The sequence below is a fragment of the Triturus cristatus genome, chromosome 1_2 (assembly GCF_964204655.1).
Source record: "Triturus cristatus chromosome 1_2, aTriCri1.1, whole genome shotgun sequence".
Lineage (NCBI taxonomy): Eukaryota > Metazoa > Chordata > Amphibia > Caudata > Salamandridae > Triturus > Triturus cristatus.
This window is the reverse complement of record NC_140580.1, coordinates 589,459,264-589,477,237: the sequence shown is the minus strand read 5'-3', so window position 1 is coordinate 589,477,237 and position 17,974 is coordinate 589,459,264. Positions and strand designations below refer to the sequence as shown.

The window sequence follows — 17,974 nt, the reverse complement described above, 5'->3', positions numbered from 1 at the left end:
CTGAGCATATTAGAGGAGAGGTGTGGCGCAGTGGCTGACTCCGAAGCATATGGCTCATGGTTCGATCCCTGGCGCTGACGGCAGCTCAGCTCAGCATCATGTGACTCTGGGCAATAGCTCACTTAATCGCCCCGACTGCCCCCAGCGTCTTGAAACCTTAAGGGGGGATATGTTTGTGACTTACAAATATGGATTCTTTATTATAAAGTTTGTTACGTTTTTAGATAATAAAATGGCACTGATGTTGTATAGGAAATTGCCAAGGTTTTTAATACCCATTTCCCTTCTGATCTGTCCAGACAACTGACCAAGATAAGGAGCTGCACAAGACAACACTCAGCATCATTCAGGCAGATTGCAAGAGGCATCGGCGTAAGTTACACATATTGTCATATCAGCCCTAATCTGTTACATGAGATGGAGAAGTGTTTGGTTTGCCCGAGTAAAGTATTGGTAACCCCAGTCAGAAGTTGGGACACCCTAACCATAATTCTTCTCTACTGTAAGCAACTCGAGGTATTCAAAGTTTTGAGACATGTAACCTACTAGTACTCACAAAAATGACCTTTTATGAATGAAGTTTGAACCATTTACAGATTCATTGCCTATGAAATGCATATACAGGCAATAGGAAACCAGACAAAAATTATTTGTCATGCTGTTATTTCTCTACTCTCAAATTACCTATTGTGTCTCATTTGGAATTGGTATGTCAACAAATCTAACCTCTGGTCTTGACATAAAATATATGTGGTAGTCCTCTAATGGTAGGAGTTCATTATAATGTTGACAGTCTGAGTTCTTGGTGGTGTTGCAGTGGAAGCACTTTTGGGGTTTTCTAGCACTGGGCCCATACACACTTTGTTTTGTCTAACTTAATCTTAGTTTCTTCACTAAGATTCTGTGCTTCACCACAGAGACAGTGGTCCTCAGATGGACCTTTCTCCGTCATAGTGAGGGTTGAGAAATCAAGATGTTCCACTGTCGGCCCCCCCAATAAGGACCAATAATTGGTAGCCAACTGACAAATTAGTGATCAGGTTCAGATAAACTGCTCTCAGAACCATGCTACAGAAATGAAGTTTTGCAACTGGAAGACCCAACCTCCTAAAGAAGTTATATCAAACAAGAATTATACAAACCAAGAGCTCTTCTGTGGCTTCACAGAACAAGAACAAAATAACCTGATAACCTGATATTCTGAAAATAATCTATGACCAGGGCACCTGGAATTATGCGGCTTTGGAGGGACAAATTATGCGGTAGGGTTCAGTAAATTATGCGGCAAGAAAAGGCAAATTATGTGGCACATTTTGTGATAGTATTACTTCATCATTTTGTCACCTTTAAACTTAACACTGTCTGGGCATTAGTTGCACCTCTTTAGTACCCAAATGTTGCACTAAGCAACAAAAAGGTGACCATTCTTCCATTGCGAAAGGCCTTCCATTGCGCTGCAACAAGTGTCAGGGCGGTTTTGGTAATGTCTGAACTGTTTGAGCTAGAAACAAAATCTTTTTTGTTAAAATCTGCAGATTAAGCAGCATAAAATTGATCATTTGGCAAACGCGGCACATCTATAATTATAAGAAAATCGCCACACAATCGCATAATTCCAGTTACTGTATCATGCATTTAGAAATCAGAACATTGCAAGCACAACTTCTGTAGAAAGAACATTAAGACACAATAAAAGACTGACAAATTCAGAAAATTTGGTTATTGTATTAAAGATCCAAAATCAATGTATATAAGTAACATTTTAAGAAGCTCTGTCATGAGTCTAACAGCTAATAGTATAAAACTGCACATTTAGTCAAAGAAAATCTATTTCTGAATAAAAGAATCCATAAGAGGATGATTTAGGGTTAGAAATTCCTACCACCAACACAGGGAGGGTATGGTTCACAAGAGTTCCTCTGGCATGTGCAAAGCAATCAAATTAGAGTCCACTAAGGAAAAAGGTCCATGGGCAAGGGGAGTGGAGTGATTAATCAGGAAAGTTCAGGTTTGCTCTCTCACCAGACAGCCCCAAATTGTCCAGGAGGCAAGTTCATCATCAGGGGAAAAAGGCAAGAGGCATGTAAATGTAGTCCGGCAGGCAGACTGGAGGCAAGGAAGTTAAGGGGTCTAAAATACAAGACGGCTCAGCTGAAAGCAAAAGAGCACCCCTCCTCTTAGGAAAGTCACTTTTTATACTCCAGATCATCCATTTGTGACATCAGTTGTCACCATACGATGGGCTGACTGTCTTGTGATTCTTAACCTTAGTGCAAAATTGATACTCCAACATATTTTCTCATGTTGCTCATGAGAAACGACTGTCCATTCCATCCAAAGAGGTTAGTTGACAAAGAGCTTATTTACTTTGTTTCTCTTCTTGGATTTAGTCAAAAGGTTCAGTTCTCACCAAGTAACATAAAAAGAAGTACCTGAAAAGTGTCTTCTTGTTTAAAGAATGTTGCATAAACAGAACAGATAAAGCAACATTTGAGGAAACGTAGCAAAAGTCCATTGCACCAGGCTATCAAATAATGCAGCCTAAGGAAAAAGGCAATTAAATGCATGTTAAAGTTAGTTTTTATTATTTAGTCAAATGAAAGTCAAATTAAGTTTAAGCATATCGAAATAAATCAAACATATGATGTTTGAGGATACTTGTATGGTTGTCAGTGATTATTACACAGAAATGTTCAACTTTAACTATGGTCTACTACCAAAATTTCAAAGATACCTATGTGCAAACTATTCCTAAAACTCTTTCAAATAAAATAATTTCAAAAATATAAGATCTTAATAATGTTAGGCACTTATACTGAACGTTTCAATCATATAGCATATTGCATACATAAATTGCACCACTGTCTATATTGCTATGGTGCTTTACAATGAAGACATTAGAAATGCTAAGTTTTATCTTTACATTTTCATAACAACTTTGTTAAAATATAAACTAATCAGTTAATTAACATGTTAAATTCATTTTTTGATTAATCTTGCAATTTCTCCATATCCAAACACACATAAACTATTCTAGTACTTCAACTTTTCTCAGTTTCAGTGTTATTTCTCTAGACGTGTGCAAAGTGCACATTAGAGTTTTCACTCTCAAAATGGGTTTGTATGTCGTATCAAGAATGATCGGCCTTTACGCTGTCTCACTGTGACAGGCGGGGGTTAGACGAGTGGGCATTGAGGGTGGTGCTGTAGATCTGTCGTAATGTTATCTAATGAGGCCTACTGTTATAACAGTCCGCACCTGCCGTACACATGGGCAAATGAACTGCTCAGGGATTGATAGGGTTTCCTGGAGAGCTTGGATGAAGCATGTTACAAGTCCCAGGTGAGGCTTTAGCCTCAAATAGGGAATGCCTGTGTGTGGACTTATTTGATGTGCATTGATGGAACGCCTATAGTAGATGCAGTTTCTGCATGTTTCATTGAAAACCTCATCCCGAATCTTGTTTTTTGATTTGATTGTTATATTAATCAGTGAGTAGGCTGAGATTTTACCCTACTTTATACACGGAGAGATATTATCAACAAAATCATATTTTTACTAGTCTATATCATGGCATGTGCGTTTGGATAGTTTGGTGATTTCACAAGATTGATGAACAGCAATGTAGGTGGGTGTGGCATAAACAGCAAATAAAGTTCTGAAACCAATAACTTCCGCCAGCATGTTGACAACGACCACCCCCTCTTGCAGTTAAGCTCAAACCCATTGTTTTTTCAGGACATCAGTCAGAAGTGGGCTGGTTAGTGCTGTCAGAACCATCTGTGGGGCCCATAATAAAATCTACTTGCGTGGCCCATTTTCTGCTTTTGCAGCCTGGTGCATTTGTTGTCAGTCAACTCAAATGCCATTTCACTTCGGCAGGTTGCATACAAAATATTTTTGTTGTACTCTGTTATTAATAATGTCACTTAATTCCAATGCACCTGTTTAGTCTGAAATTAAGTGACACAATTGATGAGCAATCCAGCCCTGTTTCACTGAGGCAGGGTGCATAAAAAAAAAATTTCTGCAACCTGCCTCAGTGAAACAGGGCTGGATTGCTCATGTTTTCTGGCTTTCGAGAGGCAGGAAACTGGTTGCTGGCATCCACCATACTTGAAGTTTACCCCCTAGGTCCCTGACAGCTATTTCAATCTTTAGAGCAAGGGTCTTCAACCTTTTCTGTGGTAAGAGCTACTTATGTACAGTTAAAATCATCCTGAGCTACTAATGTTATTAGAGTTGTAATAGTGACCTCATCAGACAAGATTACATTAGTGATCACCATATGCAAGATCGCCAGCAGTGATCACCTCAGTTCTTCGGTCTCGGTTTCCAGGATTAATGTAAAAAAGAGGCTTTGTCAATGTGGAATGCCTGTATATGGGCAATACATATTAACCACAAATGCAATGCCCCATGCAAGAAGGTAATAATATTAGTAACAAGTCTTGCTGGCGCTGCATTCTATATGCCTCAAATAACAGGTTTAAGTATATTCCGGAAATTCAAAAAATTTTCTCCTAACAGCTTACAAAGTCTAAAAATGCATTGTTCCGAATACATGCTTTTCAATTTTGGTGTACATATATTTATTTAACCAAGCAAAAGCTTATAACTTAGTAGTCTGGGCTACACCCAGGAGAGCTACTTAAAGGTAAGCAGAGAGCTGCCAGTAGCTCATGAGCTACTCGTTGGAGAAGTCTGCTTTACTGTTTGAACATACATTTGTTTTGGTTTTTTCGAGTCCCCAGCACTTGTTCCCTCATTAATGTTCTCCACACTAAGCTAAAGAAAACTCAATGAGCTCAAATAAAAAAAGCACATAATTAGTATTATTGTATGGACAATGTAGTCTCTCATCTTTGTGTGGGTTGTATCTCCTCATTTGGAGGGTCCGATCCTCATTTTTATTGCAACAAATAGTCACTTTTCTCCTCCGCCCATCTAATGGATGTCAGTCGACAGTTAACATTAGGCACTCATCTCAGTGCCAGCAGACACTTGTTAAAACTTTTAAAGATGGAGAGCAAAGCTGTTGAGTCCTTAACCTGACATCACGGCAGTTAATTATGCCGATGATACGCAATTGATCATCTCCTTGGATGGTGATCAGGTGGATTCCCTATCCACCTTCCACAATTGCATGATGGAAATGACGACTTGGCTGAGAAATAATGCCTTGCAGTTTAATGGTGCCAAAACTGAGATTCTACATTGCTCAGTGGGCAGGGTGCCTTTTACCCTGCCTTCCAACTTTTGGCCTCTCCCTCTGGATACCCCTTTGGTTCCAGTAAAGACTGTTCGCAATCTGGGGGTCTGCTTTAATGAGAAGCTACGTCTGGAGTCGCACGTTAACAAGGTGGTTTCAAACTGTTATCTGATCATGAGAGGCCTACGTAGGATTTTGCCCCTTCTTCCCCCTCATGTACGAGGTACAGTAGTCCGATGCACAATTCTTAGTCGCTTGGACTACTGTAACGCCTTGCTGCTTGCCTCCCCTGCATATTTGATACAGAGACTCCAACGGACCCAGGCAGCTGCCGCTAAACTTGCCCTTTTGAGACCGCGTTTCTCCTCTAGTACTAGGGCTTTGTCCGAACTCCATTGGCTGCCTGTGCATCAGAGAATTTTGTTTAAATCTCTGTGTGTAGCTTTTAAAGCTCTTCATGGCTTCGGCCCTATACCATTGCAAAATCTTTTTAGATGGTATACTCCCACGCGCATGCTGCGCTCCTCATCAGCTAGGCTGGCCCCGACTCCCAAAACAACGAGAGCCTCTCTGGGAGGTCGTGCCTTCAGAGCTGCGGCTGCACGTCTATGGAATAGTCTCCCTGTGGAGCTACGACTGGTTCAGGATCTTACCCTTTTTCGCAGACAGCTGAAAACCTGGCTGTTCCCCAGAGCTTAATTCTCAGCCTCCCCTCCTTCCTTCCTTCACTCTGTCATCAGCGCCAGGATGCCCGTAGGGTTGCAGTGCGCTTTACAAATATAAATACATACATACATACATGTAAAAAAAAGTTAGAACGATGCATTTTTTTAAAAAAATGTACAACAATGCAGTTTTAAAAAAAGGCCATGAACCATGTGAGGATTCACTCTCCGTTTAGTTGCTGTTCTGGGATAAATTGTAGATTTTTGGAGGCCAGCCTTAATTTCAGTGCTTTCGAAAGGACAGTCCTGCTGGGTAGTGAATGAAGTTACCCCAGTCTGGTTTTGTGCATGCAGTGTTTACGTATGAGAGTTCCTCGAAAGTGCTTGGGGAACACTTCACGGTGAATGTGTCAGGTTGAGTGAGTCCGTTTGTGCAATTACAAACAGCAATCACCTTAGCCTATCAGCTGCCCTGAACAACGCATACTTGCCTGCAAATTAGACAGGCATCAGAGGCTAACACTACCACACTACTAATGATTTTTGATAAAAACTTCTTGGAATACTAAAAATTACAGAGGCTAGTACTACCACTGAGTGACCAGCAGCACCAGTACAATCAGTGTGAAGCCAACCGTGTGATTCTCTATCCACCAGTACACGTGTAGTGTCTCAGTCAATAGTATTAACTTTTTTCCCAAACTTTTGTATTCTTGTATTATTTTAAGTACATGGGAAAGAGAAAAACAAACGTGGCATATACGATTAGTACGGATGATGGTGATAAGTGGTAAACCAAGGATATTCAGAGCATCCATAGTTTCATTATGGCACATAGTCATATACAGCACATCATTGTCAGTGGCCATTTTATCGTAAGAAGGTGTTTGATTTGGTGGCATGACTCCTGCCATAAGAGTCACCGTGTTACGAGGGTTGCCACCTGACCATTTTTCTACGGCACCACTGGTATTTTGATGTCCCGCCCAGTACAAAATTAATCAAAACCATCTAAAGCCAGTATTTTTAGCCTTTAACTGTACAAGCTTCAAACAGCAAATAGAAATAGAAAACACTATTAAGTGTTTTCTAAAGCTGCGCTGATCCATGATTAATAATGAAAGTAAACGAAGACAAAAAAGTAATGTTTCAAATGAAAACATACACACTTTTGTTTACAGTTCTATTTAGTATCACGCCTGGGCCTTTGCAGACTCTTAAAACAACAACAAATGGTCGGTATTTTTCTCTTGGAAAGGTGGCAACGCTAAGGGGCCTATTACTATGTCGGTCGGAAAGCCTCTGACCGTTGGAGAGAAGCTTTCCGACCAACACGGTCGGTTTGCGGTCTCACTGCCGAATTACGATATCAGCGGTCGGCTGGTGAACCAGCCAGTCATTCCGATGCTGTTCCAACCGGCTCTCTGAGTCTTCTCGCGAGTTGGAACCGCACTGTAATCCTCTATGGATGGCGTTTCCGCCCCCGGAATTACAATGTCGGTTTCCCACAGCCTTTCCATGCTGGCCTTTCCGATATGGAAAGGCTGTCAGAAAGCGACTTTAGGGGCCCCTAGCAGGGCCCCCTTGCCTCCACAGCCTACGGTTGGTGGCAGAGGAGGTACCGATGGTGCCCCCCTGAAAATCCATGCACTGTGTGGCAGGCACCATGAGGTGCCTGCCTCATGGTGCAGGGTTTTACACACACACACATTTCTTTATGGGAGCCTGTAACACAAGCTCCCATAGAGAGATGTGAGTATCTGACCGAACAGTGTTCGGTCGCTTCGTATTCAGGTGGTCGGAACCGCCGACCGGAGGTCAGTCGGTCCTGAGACCGAGACGGTGTCAGTTGGAGACAACTCCGACTGACATCGTAATAAGCTCCTAAGTGCTGCTACCTTACTACCTTAGATGTATAAACAAGGCAGTCAGGGCTTTGGTTCCCAAGGGGTGTCTTAAGCTATACTGTACTCATCCATGGTCCCCTAATCTTGTCATGCTTGTGAGGGCACCCTCTGACCTTATGTACAGGTTTTTAGAGGGTGCAGCAGTGGTCCATACCCTGTCTCCATTCCTGCAAGTGTGGGGTTGCTGTGCTGTACATTTCTTAGCTATATCACGCTTGCTGATTAAGTAGCCAAATGAACGAGTGTACAGCTAGCTAGACTACCTCCCATTTCCTGCATAAGTCACAACAGGGCCATCTTGGGCGCAGTCGTGGGTGCTGCTAATACGCAGTGGGGGGGGGGCAGGGCAGCAATAGCGGGGGGGGGGGGGAGTGTTGAATTTAAATAATCTTTTTTTACCTGAATCCTGCCGCTGCCTTGCGCTTCGGTGCTCCTATGTTCTCCCGCTGCTCCCAGCAGTCCCTGAGACAAACTGCCTATCCATGCTGCTCTCGTACTATGAGAGCAGTGCCAAGATTGGCCTGAGCAGGCTGGTTTGACGCTCTGGTCAGGCATAGGGAGTCTGGCCCGTTTCTCCACCCGGCAGTAGAATACAGCCCAGTTAGAGAAACCTAAGTGCACATGTCTGTTTAGCCGGCCTAAGACTGCCGAACAAACAGACATGCGCACTAAGAAGTGCACATAGGACTCCATTCCTCCTCCCTCCCATGGTGCAGCCCCGCTCCTCCCTACAGGGGCGGCATGAACCCCTGCTTTACCAGCTACAGCGGGGGTAGGTTTTTCTATCGGCCTTTTCTGTCTGCAACTCAGCAGACAAAAGCTCCTACTTAACCAAAGAAGGATGGAAAGTTGAAATGAAGGATGAGTGAAAAGCTGCATGGGTGGGTGAAATGGGTGAAAGGGTGGGTTAATGAAGGGATGGATGGGTGAAAGGATGCGTGTGTGAGTGAATGGGGTGAAATGGTGGATAGCTAAAAGGATATATGAGTGTGTGCAGGAAAGATGTATGGGTCAGTGAAAGGGTGAAAATGTAAGTGAAAGAAACGATGGGTGAAAGACTGCATGCATGGGTGAACGGATCAATGTGTGAAAGGGTGTATGCGTGAAAGGATGCATGGATTAGTGAAACAATGGGTAAAAGAATGCATGGGTGAGTGAAAGGATGGGTGAAAGGGTAGATGGATGAAAGAATGCGTGGGTGGGTGAAAGGTTGGGTAAAAGGATGCATGGGTGGGTTAAAGGATGGACAAAAGGGTGGATGGGTTAGGGGATGAGTGGGTGAGTGAAAAGATAGATGGGTGAGTGAAAGGGTGTGTGGGTTGAAAGGATGCATGGGTGAGCGAAAGAATGGGAAAAAAGTGTAGAATGCGTGAAAGGATGCATTGGTAAAAGGGAAGATGGGTGAAAGGGTGCATGGTTGGGCAACAGTGTAGGCAAAAGTGTGTATGTGTTAAGGGGTGAGTGAAAGGATGAGTGAAATTATGTGGGTGTAAAAGGAATGGTGAAAGGATGCATGGGTCGATAAAAGGATGGGTTAATGGGTGAAAAGGTGGATGGGTAAAACAATGAATGGGTGGCTGAAAATATGCATGAGTGAGTGAAAGGATGGGTGAAAGGATGCATGGATGAGTAAAAGGATGGCTGTAAGGGTAGGTGCGTGATAGGTTGGGTGAAAAGGTAGGTGGTTGAAAGGATGCCTGGGTGGGTGAAAGGGTGGGCAAAAGGGTGATTGGGTTATGGAATGAGTGAAAGGATGGATGCGTGAAAGGATGCAGGTGTGGATGAAATGATGCATGGGTGGATGGGTGAATTGGATGCGTAGGTGGTTGAATGGATGAAAGGATGCATGGGTGAAACCATGGGTCAAGGAGTGTATGGGTGAAAGGATGCATGGGTGAATGAAAGGATGCATAGGTGGGTCAATGGGTGAAAGGACGGATGGGTGACAGGATGGGGGAAATGATGAATGGGTGAAAGGCTGGGTGTTGAAAGGATGGGTGAAAGGTTTGATGGATGAAATGGTGAAAGACTAAATAATGTATGAAAGAATGAATGGATGACAGGATGTAAAGTTTCAATGGTGGATACATGGATAGATAGGTGTTTGGATTGATGGGACAAGGGAGCTTTTATGGGAGCGTTGTGGTCACTTGCTTCGATTTCTTGATTCTTTCAGCGCTGTGGTTCAAAGTGGGGGTATTTTAATTTTCTGGCTACTCCCTACCAGGCGCTTTCTGTCCTCTCCAGCCCCAGACGTGACAGGTCACCTATCATTCTGCCGATAAGTTACATTTAATTGGGATATTTCGTTCTATAGTGGCTGTCGGGTGTATGTATTGTTATCATCAAACAAACGCACTCTCCATTCTTTGAAAACGACACCCATACACTGGCAAGCATCATCCGCTTCACCCCACCCCAGTGCAGGTAGGTACCCGATTACACATTTGCTTGGCAGTCTTATTTATTAAGGCATTGGATATCAGTAGCGTGAATATATGATGAGCACCTCTGTCCAAAATGCTTTCCTGCGATTATGTCGGTTCCTATTTTTGCTTTTAATGTGTTTGTTCTGGTAGTGCTACAATGTATATAAAACTGATATAAAATGCATAAAACCTAAGGTTTTGCCTAGAAGTGGTTTCATTGAGCATTTAAGGGAACGACGTAATTTATAACAAAGCAGCCACCTTTCCAGTCCCTGTCTTGAACTTTGAATTGGTTTAGGGCTCCCCTTGGCGGTCGCTGAGCAATACTGCAAGACAATCAGTAGGGCACTTATGTGTGCTGTTATTGAGACACAAAACATCAAGCTTGGGTTCAAATGAACACATGTGAAAGTTAAATTCGCAAAAGCATTGGTCCTTTCTGGATATAGTAATGCTAAACCTACAACAGTGAATTTTCTTCTAAAGTAGGTGAGAAAGTTATGTTTTAAAAATAGCGCATGGGATCGGTAATCCTCTGTGAATGCTGTTTCTTTAATTTCTTTTATTTATTTTACAGAGTTTTATATAGCGCGAACTTGACCCGAATCGGGTATCTGAGCGGGGTATCAGAGCGCTTTACATATCACCAGTTGCATTACATGACGACACATTGTTATTTTTTTTTTTTGTTAGGCACAGGTAGATTAAGTGATTTGCCCAGAATCACAGGATGTTCAGCGTCTTTGCCGAGACTCGAACCCAGTTCCCCGGATTCGAGGTCGACCGCCCTAGCCATTAGGCCAACTCATTTCCCCAAAAAGTTTGGTAGAATTAAAGGCCACATCTGTATTAAAAAAATTATGAAAAACGTTTTCCAGCTACCAAGAACATTTTCTATTTATTTTATTGTTTTGCTTTTCTTACTCAGAAACCCTTCCTTACACCCCAACCCAGGTGATGCCAGTGTAGATCTTTCAACCATGATCCTGTGCCCATTAGGTTATTTTGAGATAAAGGACAAGCCCTCCTGTGTAGGAACGCACACCAAGGCTCCTTCCTTAAATGCCGCCTAGTGCCTAGCAGGAGCATACCTTTAGAAGGCGGGCTGTGCTCGAGTTCCTGCCATTTGGTATGTATCTTACCAATGCTAGTCTTCCATGTTCAGATTATGAACCTGACAGTACATTATGTAGTGCTTGTTTTCAACATTTTGAGCCTTCCCGACACTCCCAGTGCATGTGCTGGAAGGGACCCAGTGCTTTAAATGGGAACAAAATAGCGCAGGTACTCATTTACCTCACCCCCACCCACAAGGCAGGACACACCCTCGACCCCATCTTTGCAGGAGGGAACAACATCCACTTCAGCCATACCATGCAACCCCTTCAGACGGACCACCACTGCGTACACTTCCACGTCGACAAACCCACCGCCCCCAAACCTGCACCCCACCCACCGCAAAGGAACTGGAGCAATGTCACAGAGAAGCACCTCAACTCCACCCTCAAACGCGATGTCCCCTCCACTTCGACCGACGCCAACCTCGCTGCCAAAGAACTACACAGATGGATCTCCAACTGTGCAGACGAACTGGCCCCCCTCCGCAACCCCGACAGACTACGCCCCAGGAAGGCCACCTGGTTCACTGCCATTCTCCAAGAATCCAGGTGCACATGCAGACGTCTAGATAAGAATTGGCGAAACAGCAAAACACCGGAATACCACACCACATATAGGAATGCCATGACGTTATACCACCATCTCATCAGATCAACCAAACAAACCTTTATCCAGAACAAAATCTCCACCAATGCCGGCAACTCGAAAGAACTCTTCAGCATCATCCAAGAATTCACCAAACCCCCCAGCAAGGCCACAGACATCACCCCTTCCCAGGACCTCTGGAACAAGCTCAGCTCCTACTTCCATCTGAAAATCAAGTCCCTTTACGACAACTTCAACGAACGAACCCCGGACTCCAAAACCACGCCCCCTCCAACAACGCCAGCCAACCTTCCATCTCCGCCTGGACTCCAACCACCACCGAAGATAACTAATTGACCAGGAAAGGCATCCATTCAGGAGCCTCCACGGACCCCTGCCCTCCATACATCTTCCACAGACCCGCCGCCACCATCGCACAGGAACTACAACGCACCATCAACACCACCTTCGAAACCGGCACCTTCCCGACGACTGGAAACGTGCAGAAGTCAAGCCCCTGCTCAAGATGCTCTCGGCAGACCCATCAGACCTCAAAAACTACCGACCCATCTCCCTCCTTTCCTTTACCCCCAAAGTCACAGAGAAGACCGTCAACGCCCAACTAACGAAATTCATTGAAGAGAACTCCATCCTAGACCGCTCCTAATCTGGATTCCGCAGCAACTATAGCACCGAGACTGCCCTACTCGCCGCCACAGATGACATCCGCACCCTCCTCGACCAAGGCCACACCGCTGCCCAGATCCTACTTGACCTCTCCGCAGCATTCGATACTGTGTCCCACCACACACTTGCCGCCAGACCCCACAACACCGGCATATGGGGACCCGCCCTCGAATGGCTCCGCTTCTTCCTCACCGGAAAGACCCAAAGAATCAGACTACCACCCTTCTTCTCAGAAGGGTGACATTGTTTACTTTGCATGCGTTACATCGCATACCATTACAACGCGGTCGTTACAACGACCGTGTTGTTACATCGCATACGATTACATCGCAAGTCGTTACAACGACTTGCTGTAGGGGGCAGTAGGTGTTGGATTCACAATCCTACACCTTCCCTGCTGTTGAACAAACTGGAGAAGGAATAGTAAAATATACTATTCTTAAGTCCAGCGGGCCCCCTACAGCACGTCGTTGTAAGGACTTGCGATGTAATCATATGAGATGTAACAACGCGGTCGTTGTAACAACTGCGTTGTAATGGCATGCGATGTAACGCATGCGTTATACTGACATATATTCTCTCAGAACCCACAGAGCTCAACTGCGGAGTTCCCCAAGGATCATCACTCAGCCCAAAGCTCTTCAACATCTACATGGCCCCCCTCGCCGCTATCGTCAGACAGCACGGACTCAACATAGTTTCCAAAGCCGACGACACCAGTGCTCATCCTCTCCCTCACCAACGACCCCATCACCACCAGACTCAGCTTTCAGGAAGATATGAAGGACATCACATCCTGGATGTGCAGCAGCTGCCTGAAGCTCAACTTGGAGAAGACAGAGGTCCTCGTCCTCGGACCCTCCCCCACTGCCTGGGACAGCACCTGGTGGCCCAACGCCCTCGCCAGCAACCCACCACACCCGGTACCTCGGCATCGTTCTCAACTCCTCCCTCTCCATGACCCCACTGGTCAACGCCGTCGCCTCCACCTGCTTCAACACCCTCTGCATCCTTCCCAAGACCTTCAAATGGATCCCCCCGAATCAAGAAAAACTGTCACCCACGCACTCATAACCAGCAGACTAGACTACGGAAACACCCTCTACCCCGGAATCAACAAGTCTCTGCTCTGCAAACTGCAGACCATACAGAACACTGCAGCCAGACTTGTCCTCGGCATCCCTCGACAAAAGCACATCACCCAACACCTGCGAGATCTCCACTGGCTCCCTGTCAAGAAGAGAATAACCTTCAAGATACTTACCCACACCTTCAAATGCCTCCACAACACCGGACCCCATTACCTCAACAAGAGAATCTCCTTCCACGTACCCAAGAGAAACCTATGATCCGCGGACCTTGCCTTAGCCGAAACCTCGCGCATCCGCAGAGCCAGAACGGGTAGAAGGGCTTCTTCTACATCGCGGCAAAGACCTGGACGAGCTCCCGGTTGACATCAGACATGCCCCCTCTCTGAACATCTTGAGGAAGACACTCAAGACCTGGCTGTTCAACTGAACGGAGCTGCTTACTCCCCTTCCCCCTTCCCCCAGCACCTTCAGACCCTCACAGGTGAATAGCGCGATTACAATTCCCTGATTGAATGATAGATAGATTTAAATGTGGCGAGTGGGCGGGGCAAGGGGCGTGGCCGAAGGCAAGACATGACATACGTATTGACTTCTATACTAGTTGTAGCACATACCGAAACACATGAGAAATGGTTTCTATAAACAAAATAGGTTAAATCGTTACACAAGACAAAAGACAAACGCGTGTCAGATTACAGATCGAGATACCACTAACCTGGAATCCTCTGCACAGCAGGGGTGATGTACGTGGCTGTACAACCCTTTCCCCCTTCCTGGTATCTCCTGAGAGTATGTCATATACTACTCAAACAAGAAACATCATTTTGGGGAAAGGTAAAAAAAGGGACAAAAGAAACATAAAAGAAAAGACCCACCAGTGTTAAACACACAGCGGGAGGACTTCTCCTGACGGATGGGCTTCGGTTCTATTCTATCTACCCAGAATGTCTAGTCCCGTGTGACCTGCAGCAAAACAAGAAAGGCAGAGAGTGTAATACCAATTTTCTAAGTATACAGTTAGTCTGTCCATATGAGTATGACTGTGCATGCACTTACGTTCTTCACTGCTGCATTCAATCCACATGCAAATGACATAAAGTAAGCAAGAAACAAGACACTCCTGTGTCATGCATAGAAAATAATCATTCCTCAAGATAAGATGCTTGTATAATGTCTTATAGCGAAGCAACAGAGGAATCACAACACAGGATAATCTTATCTGAACGATGCCCTTCAGATATACCCAAAGTAAATTGTGCTCCTGCGCGAGTAAGCTTAAAGAAAAAATTGTTCCAAACAAAGCCTTAGGGGTCTAGTAGGATGGCGGGCAGATGGCCGCCGACGGTGCAACCGCCGGACCGGCGGCGGCCGTCCGCCCGCCATCGAAACTCAGAAAACCGCCGGTCCGATTAGCATCACGGTCGTGACCGCCGCCGTGTGATTTTCCGCCCGCCACTATTCCGCTGGTTGCAGTCTGCCCGCTTGCCTGGCTGGCAGAGCTGGACCGCTACATTTGTTACGGATCAGGGCCAACCACCCATGGCACGATTATGATGCCGGTGGTAGCCAGCCTTTCCGCGGCGGTGGAACCGCCATGGAAGGACATGCGAAAAATGTCTCCGGGGGCCCATTGCGGGCCCCCAATGTGTTGAGGGGGGGGTGTGGGTGCACTGGTTGGGTACCCATGGTACACCCCTACATGTCACTGTACCAGGTGGCAGGCACTGCAGTGACATGCATGACATGCTCCTTTTCACACCGCGGCGGTGCTGCTGGCAGCAGCAACCGCCGCAATGTTAAGCGCCAGAATCCGACCACCACGGTCGGATTTCGACTACGGAGCATCCTAATTGGACCGGCGGTTATGCCGCGGTCCTTGTGGCGGTCTTTTCCCGCTACCATGGCAGTCGGGGAGATTTTCCGACCGCCATACTAATAGACCCCTTAGTCTCTCTCTCAATCCGGATAGAAAAATATCAACTTGCGCACCTGCCTGTAGAAGAATTCACAGTCACGGTGAGCACAAGCAAGTACAAAAATAAAATATAATTCTCTGCACGCAGTCCTGCACGGAAACTATCAAAAATAAATCATTTTCCATGAAAACCAGTCGGAATGACCGGCCGGTTTCAATTCCAATCGGCCGATTCATAATCAGCCGATTGGAATTGAAACCGACGATGGCGGTCGGAAAGCCTCCGGCCGAAGGTCGGAAGCTTTCTGACCGCCATCGTAATAAGCCTTAGAATATTATGTGTGAGTGTGGAGTATTGATTGTGTATACCTTCCCTAAAATGGTTTTGATTGGAGTGGAAATAATAAGTGTCACCCTTTTAGTGTCCAACACGTTCTCAAAAATAGTTTATATTTGAGTGTGATAGTAAATGTCACCTTCCCGAAAATGGTTTTGTTTGCTGTTGGTATAGTAAATGCTTCCCCTTTAGTGTCCGACACCTTTCCTAAAATGGTTTAGATTAGAGTGGGAATTGTAAATGTTGCCCCTATAGTGTCCAACGCCTTCCCCAAAATGGTTTATGTTGGAGTGGGAATATTTAATTTAATCATTTCAGTGTTAAAATTCCTTTATTAAAATATATTTCTATGTAGCAGGAGTAGTTTGTCATTCAACTAGAATTTTTGATGTTTAGGAAGATAATTAAGATAGTAGCTGGTTGTATATTTGTAATAAATAACATTATTATTGAGATATTCTCATAGAATAAAGATATGTAACACATTTTTCATTTTTTTCTAAAGTATATTTAATGTATATTTTGACATTTTTAACATATATAGGTATAGTTATAAATATATTTGTATATTGATAAAGCAATTTTTGTAGTTTTATTATTACATACTCAGTGTAAATCAGATATAAATAGTATTGTATGTTGTATTTTTTAAGTTTTGTTCTATTGTTTGTCATTTTTTAACATTAGTTCTGTAGTTTCATATACATATTCTTAGCATCATTTTTACATAAGTTTTTTTAGTATATATTAACTAATTGTATCATGTACACTATTATTTAATTTATACTTTACAATTTATTTACATTTTTTAACAACATTTTTTGCATGTGCCTGCCACATGATGCAGGGATGTTTAGGTGAACACCATAGGTGCCGCACCCCCAGGGCCCATAGCAGAGGGCCAGGGGGAAGGGGACCCTGCTAGGGCCCCCAAAGTCACTCTCCGCCTGCCTTTTAATGGCAGGTTAACCGCCTTGAAAGGGCTGGCGGAAAGGGACATCCTAATCCCTACAGCAGTGCCTTAGCAGGCACCGCCCCATTGTAGGGAATAGGAGTCCAACCGACACTCTGACGGGATCCCTGATCCTGTCGGATGCAGCGGTCTTTCCCCCCCCGCCAGCCGAGATCTGACCGCCTGCATCCTAATGTGGCGGTCGGATCCATTGGGCTGGATGGCGGTGGGACCGCCACCGATGGCATGACAGTGGCGGGCCCAACGCCATCCTAATCAGGCCCATAGTCTTTAGTTTAGTTTAATTTAGCGGACATTCTTTTTACCCCTACCTTCTATTTTGTAGTCTATTTGTGTCATTTTTTATCTAATTTCCAGAGTCCTGATTGCAGGAAGGTGCTGCTGTTTGTAGGACTAGGGAAGTCTTATTAAAGGTTTTTTTTAGGGGTTTTGAGGATGGGGGTGCAGGGAAGAGCTCTAGAGGTTAATTATAGAGTTGGTTGTGTTTTTTTTTTTTGTACATTTAGGGCCTGATTACGATGACGGTCGGAAAACCGAGCCTCATCGTGGTTTCAGTTTCGACCACCACTTTACAATGCAGGTGGTAGAAACTGAAACCGGATGGTTATTCCGACTGGATTCCGACAGGCTTAAGGAGCCGGTCGGCCAGCCAGAGACTGGCACGTAATCCCAATGGACTATGTTTCTGCCGTTGGGATGACGATGTTGGTTTCCGACAGGCTTTTTATGTTAGGCTTTTCGACATGGAAAGCCTGTCGAGAAGCAACATTGGGGGCCCCTGTGGCCTCCGGTTGGTGGCAGAGGGGGCACGTGTGAATCCCTGCACCGTTTGGCAGGCACCATGAGGTGCCTGCCAGTCAGTGCAGGGATTCACACAAACCCCCATTTCTCTATGGGAGCTTGTGCTATAGCCGCAGCACAAGCTCCCATAGGGAAATGGGAGTTTGCGACTGCACCATGTGCAGTCGCATTGTAATTAGGTATGTGAAACCGCCGACCAGTGGTCTGGCCCCATACGATACAATGTCTGGCGGATACAAGTCTGCCCGACAT

General features: G+C 45.0%; 1 protein-coding gene across 17 annotated transcripts in view; it reads left to right on the top strand.

Moving 5' to 3' along the window:
* STN1 (STN1 subunit of CST complex) overlaps positions 1–17,974 on the top strand; it is a 480,640-nt gene that overhangs the window by 349,645 nt on the left and 113,021 nt on the right. For all 17 annotated transcript variants that reach the window (XM_085606821.1, XM_085606864.1, XM_085606874.1 and 14 more), the window contains one exon: positions 300–372. In XM_085606821.1, coding sequence (XP_085462947.1) covers positions 300–372 — 73 coding nt within the window. The remainder of the gene's footprint in view (positions 1–299; positions 373–17,974) is intronic.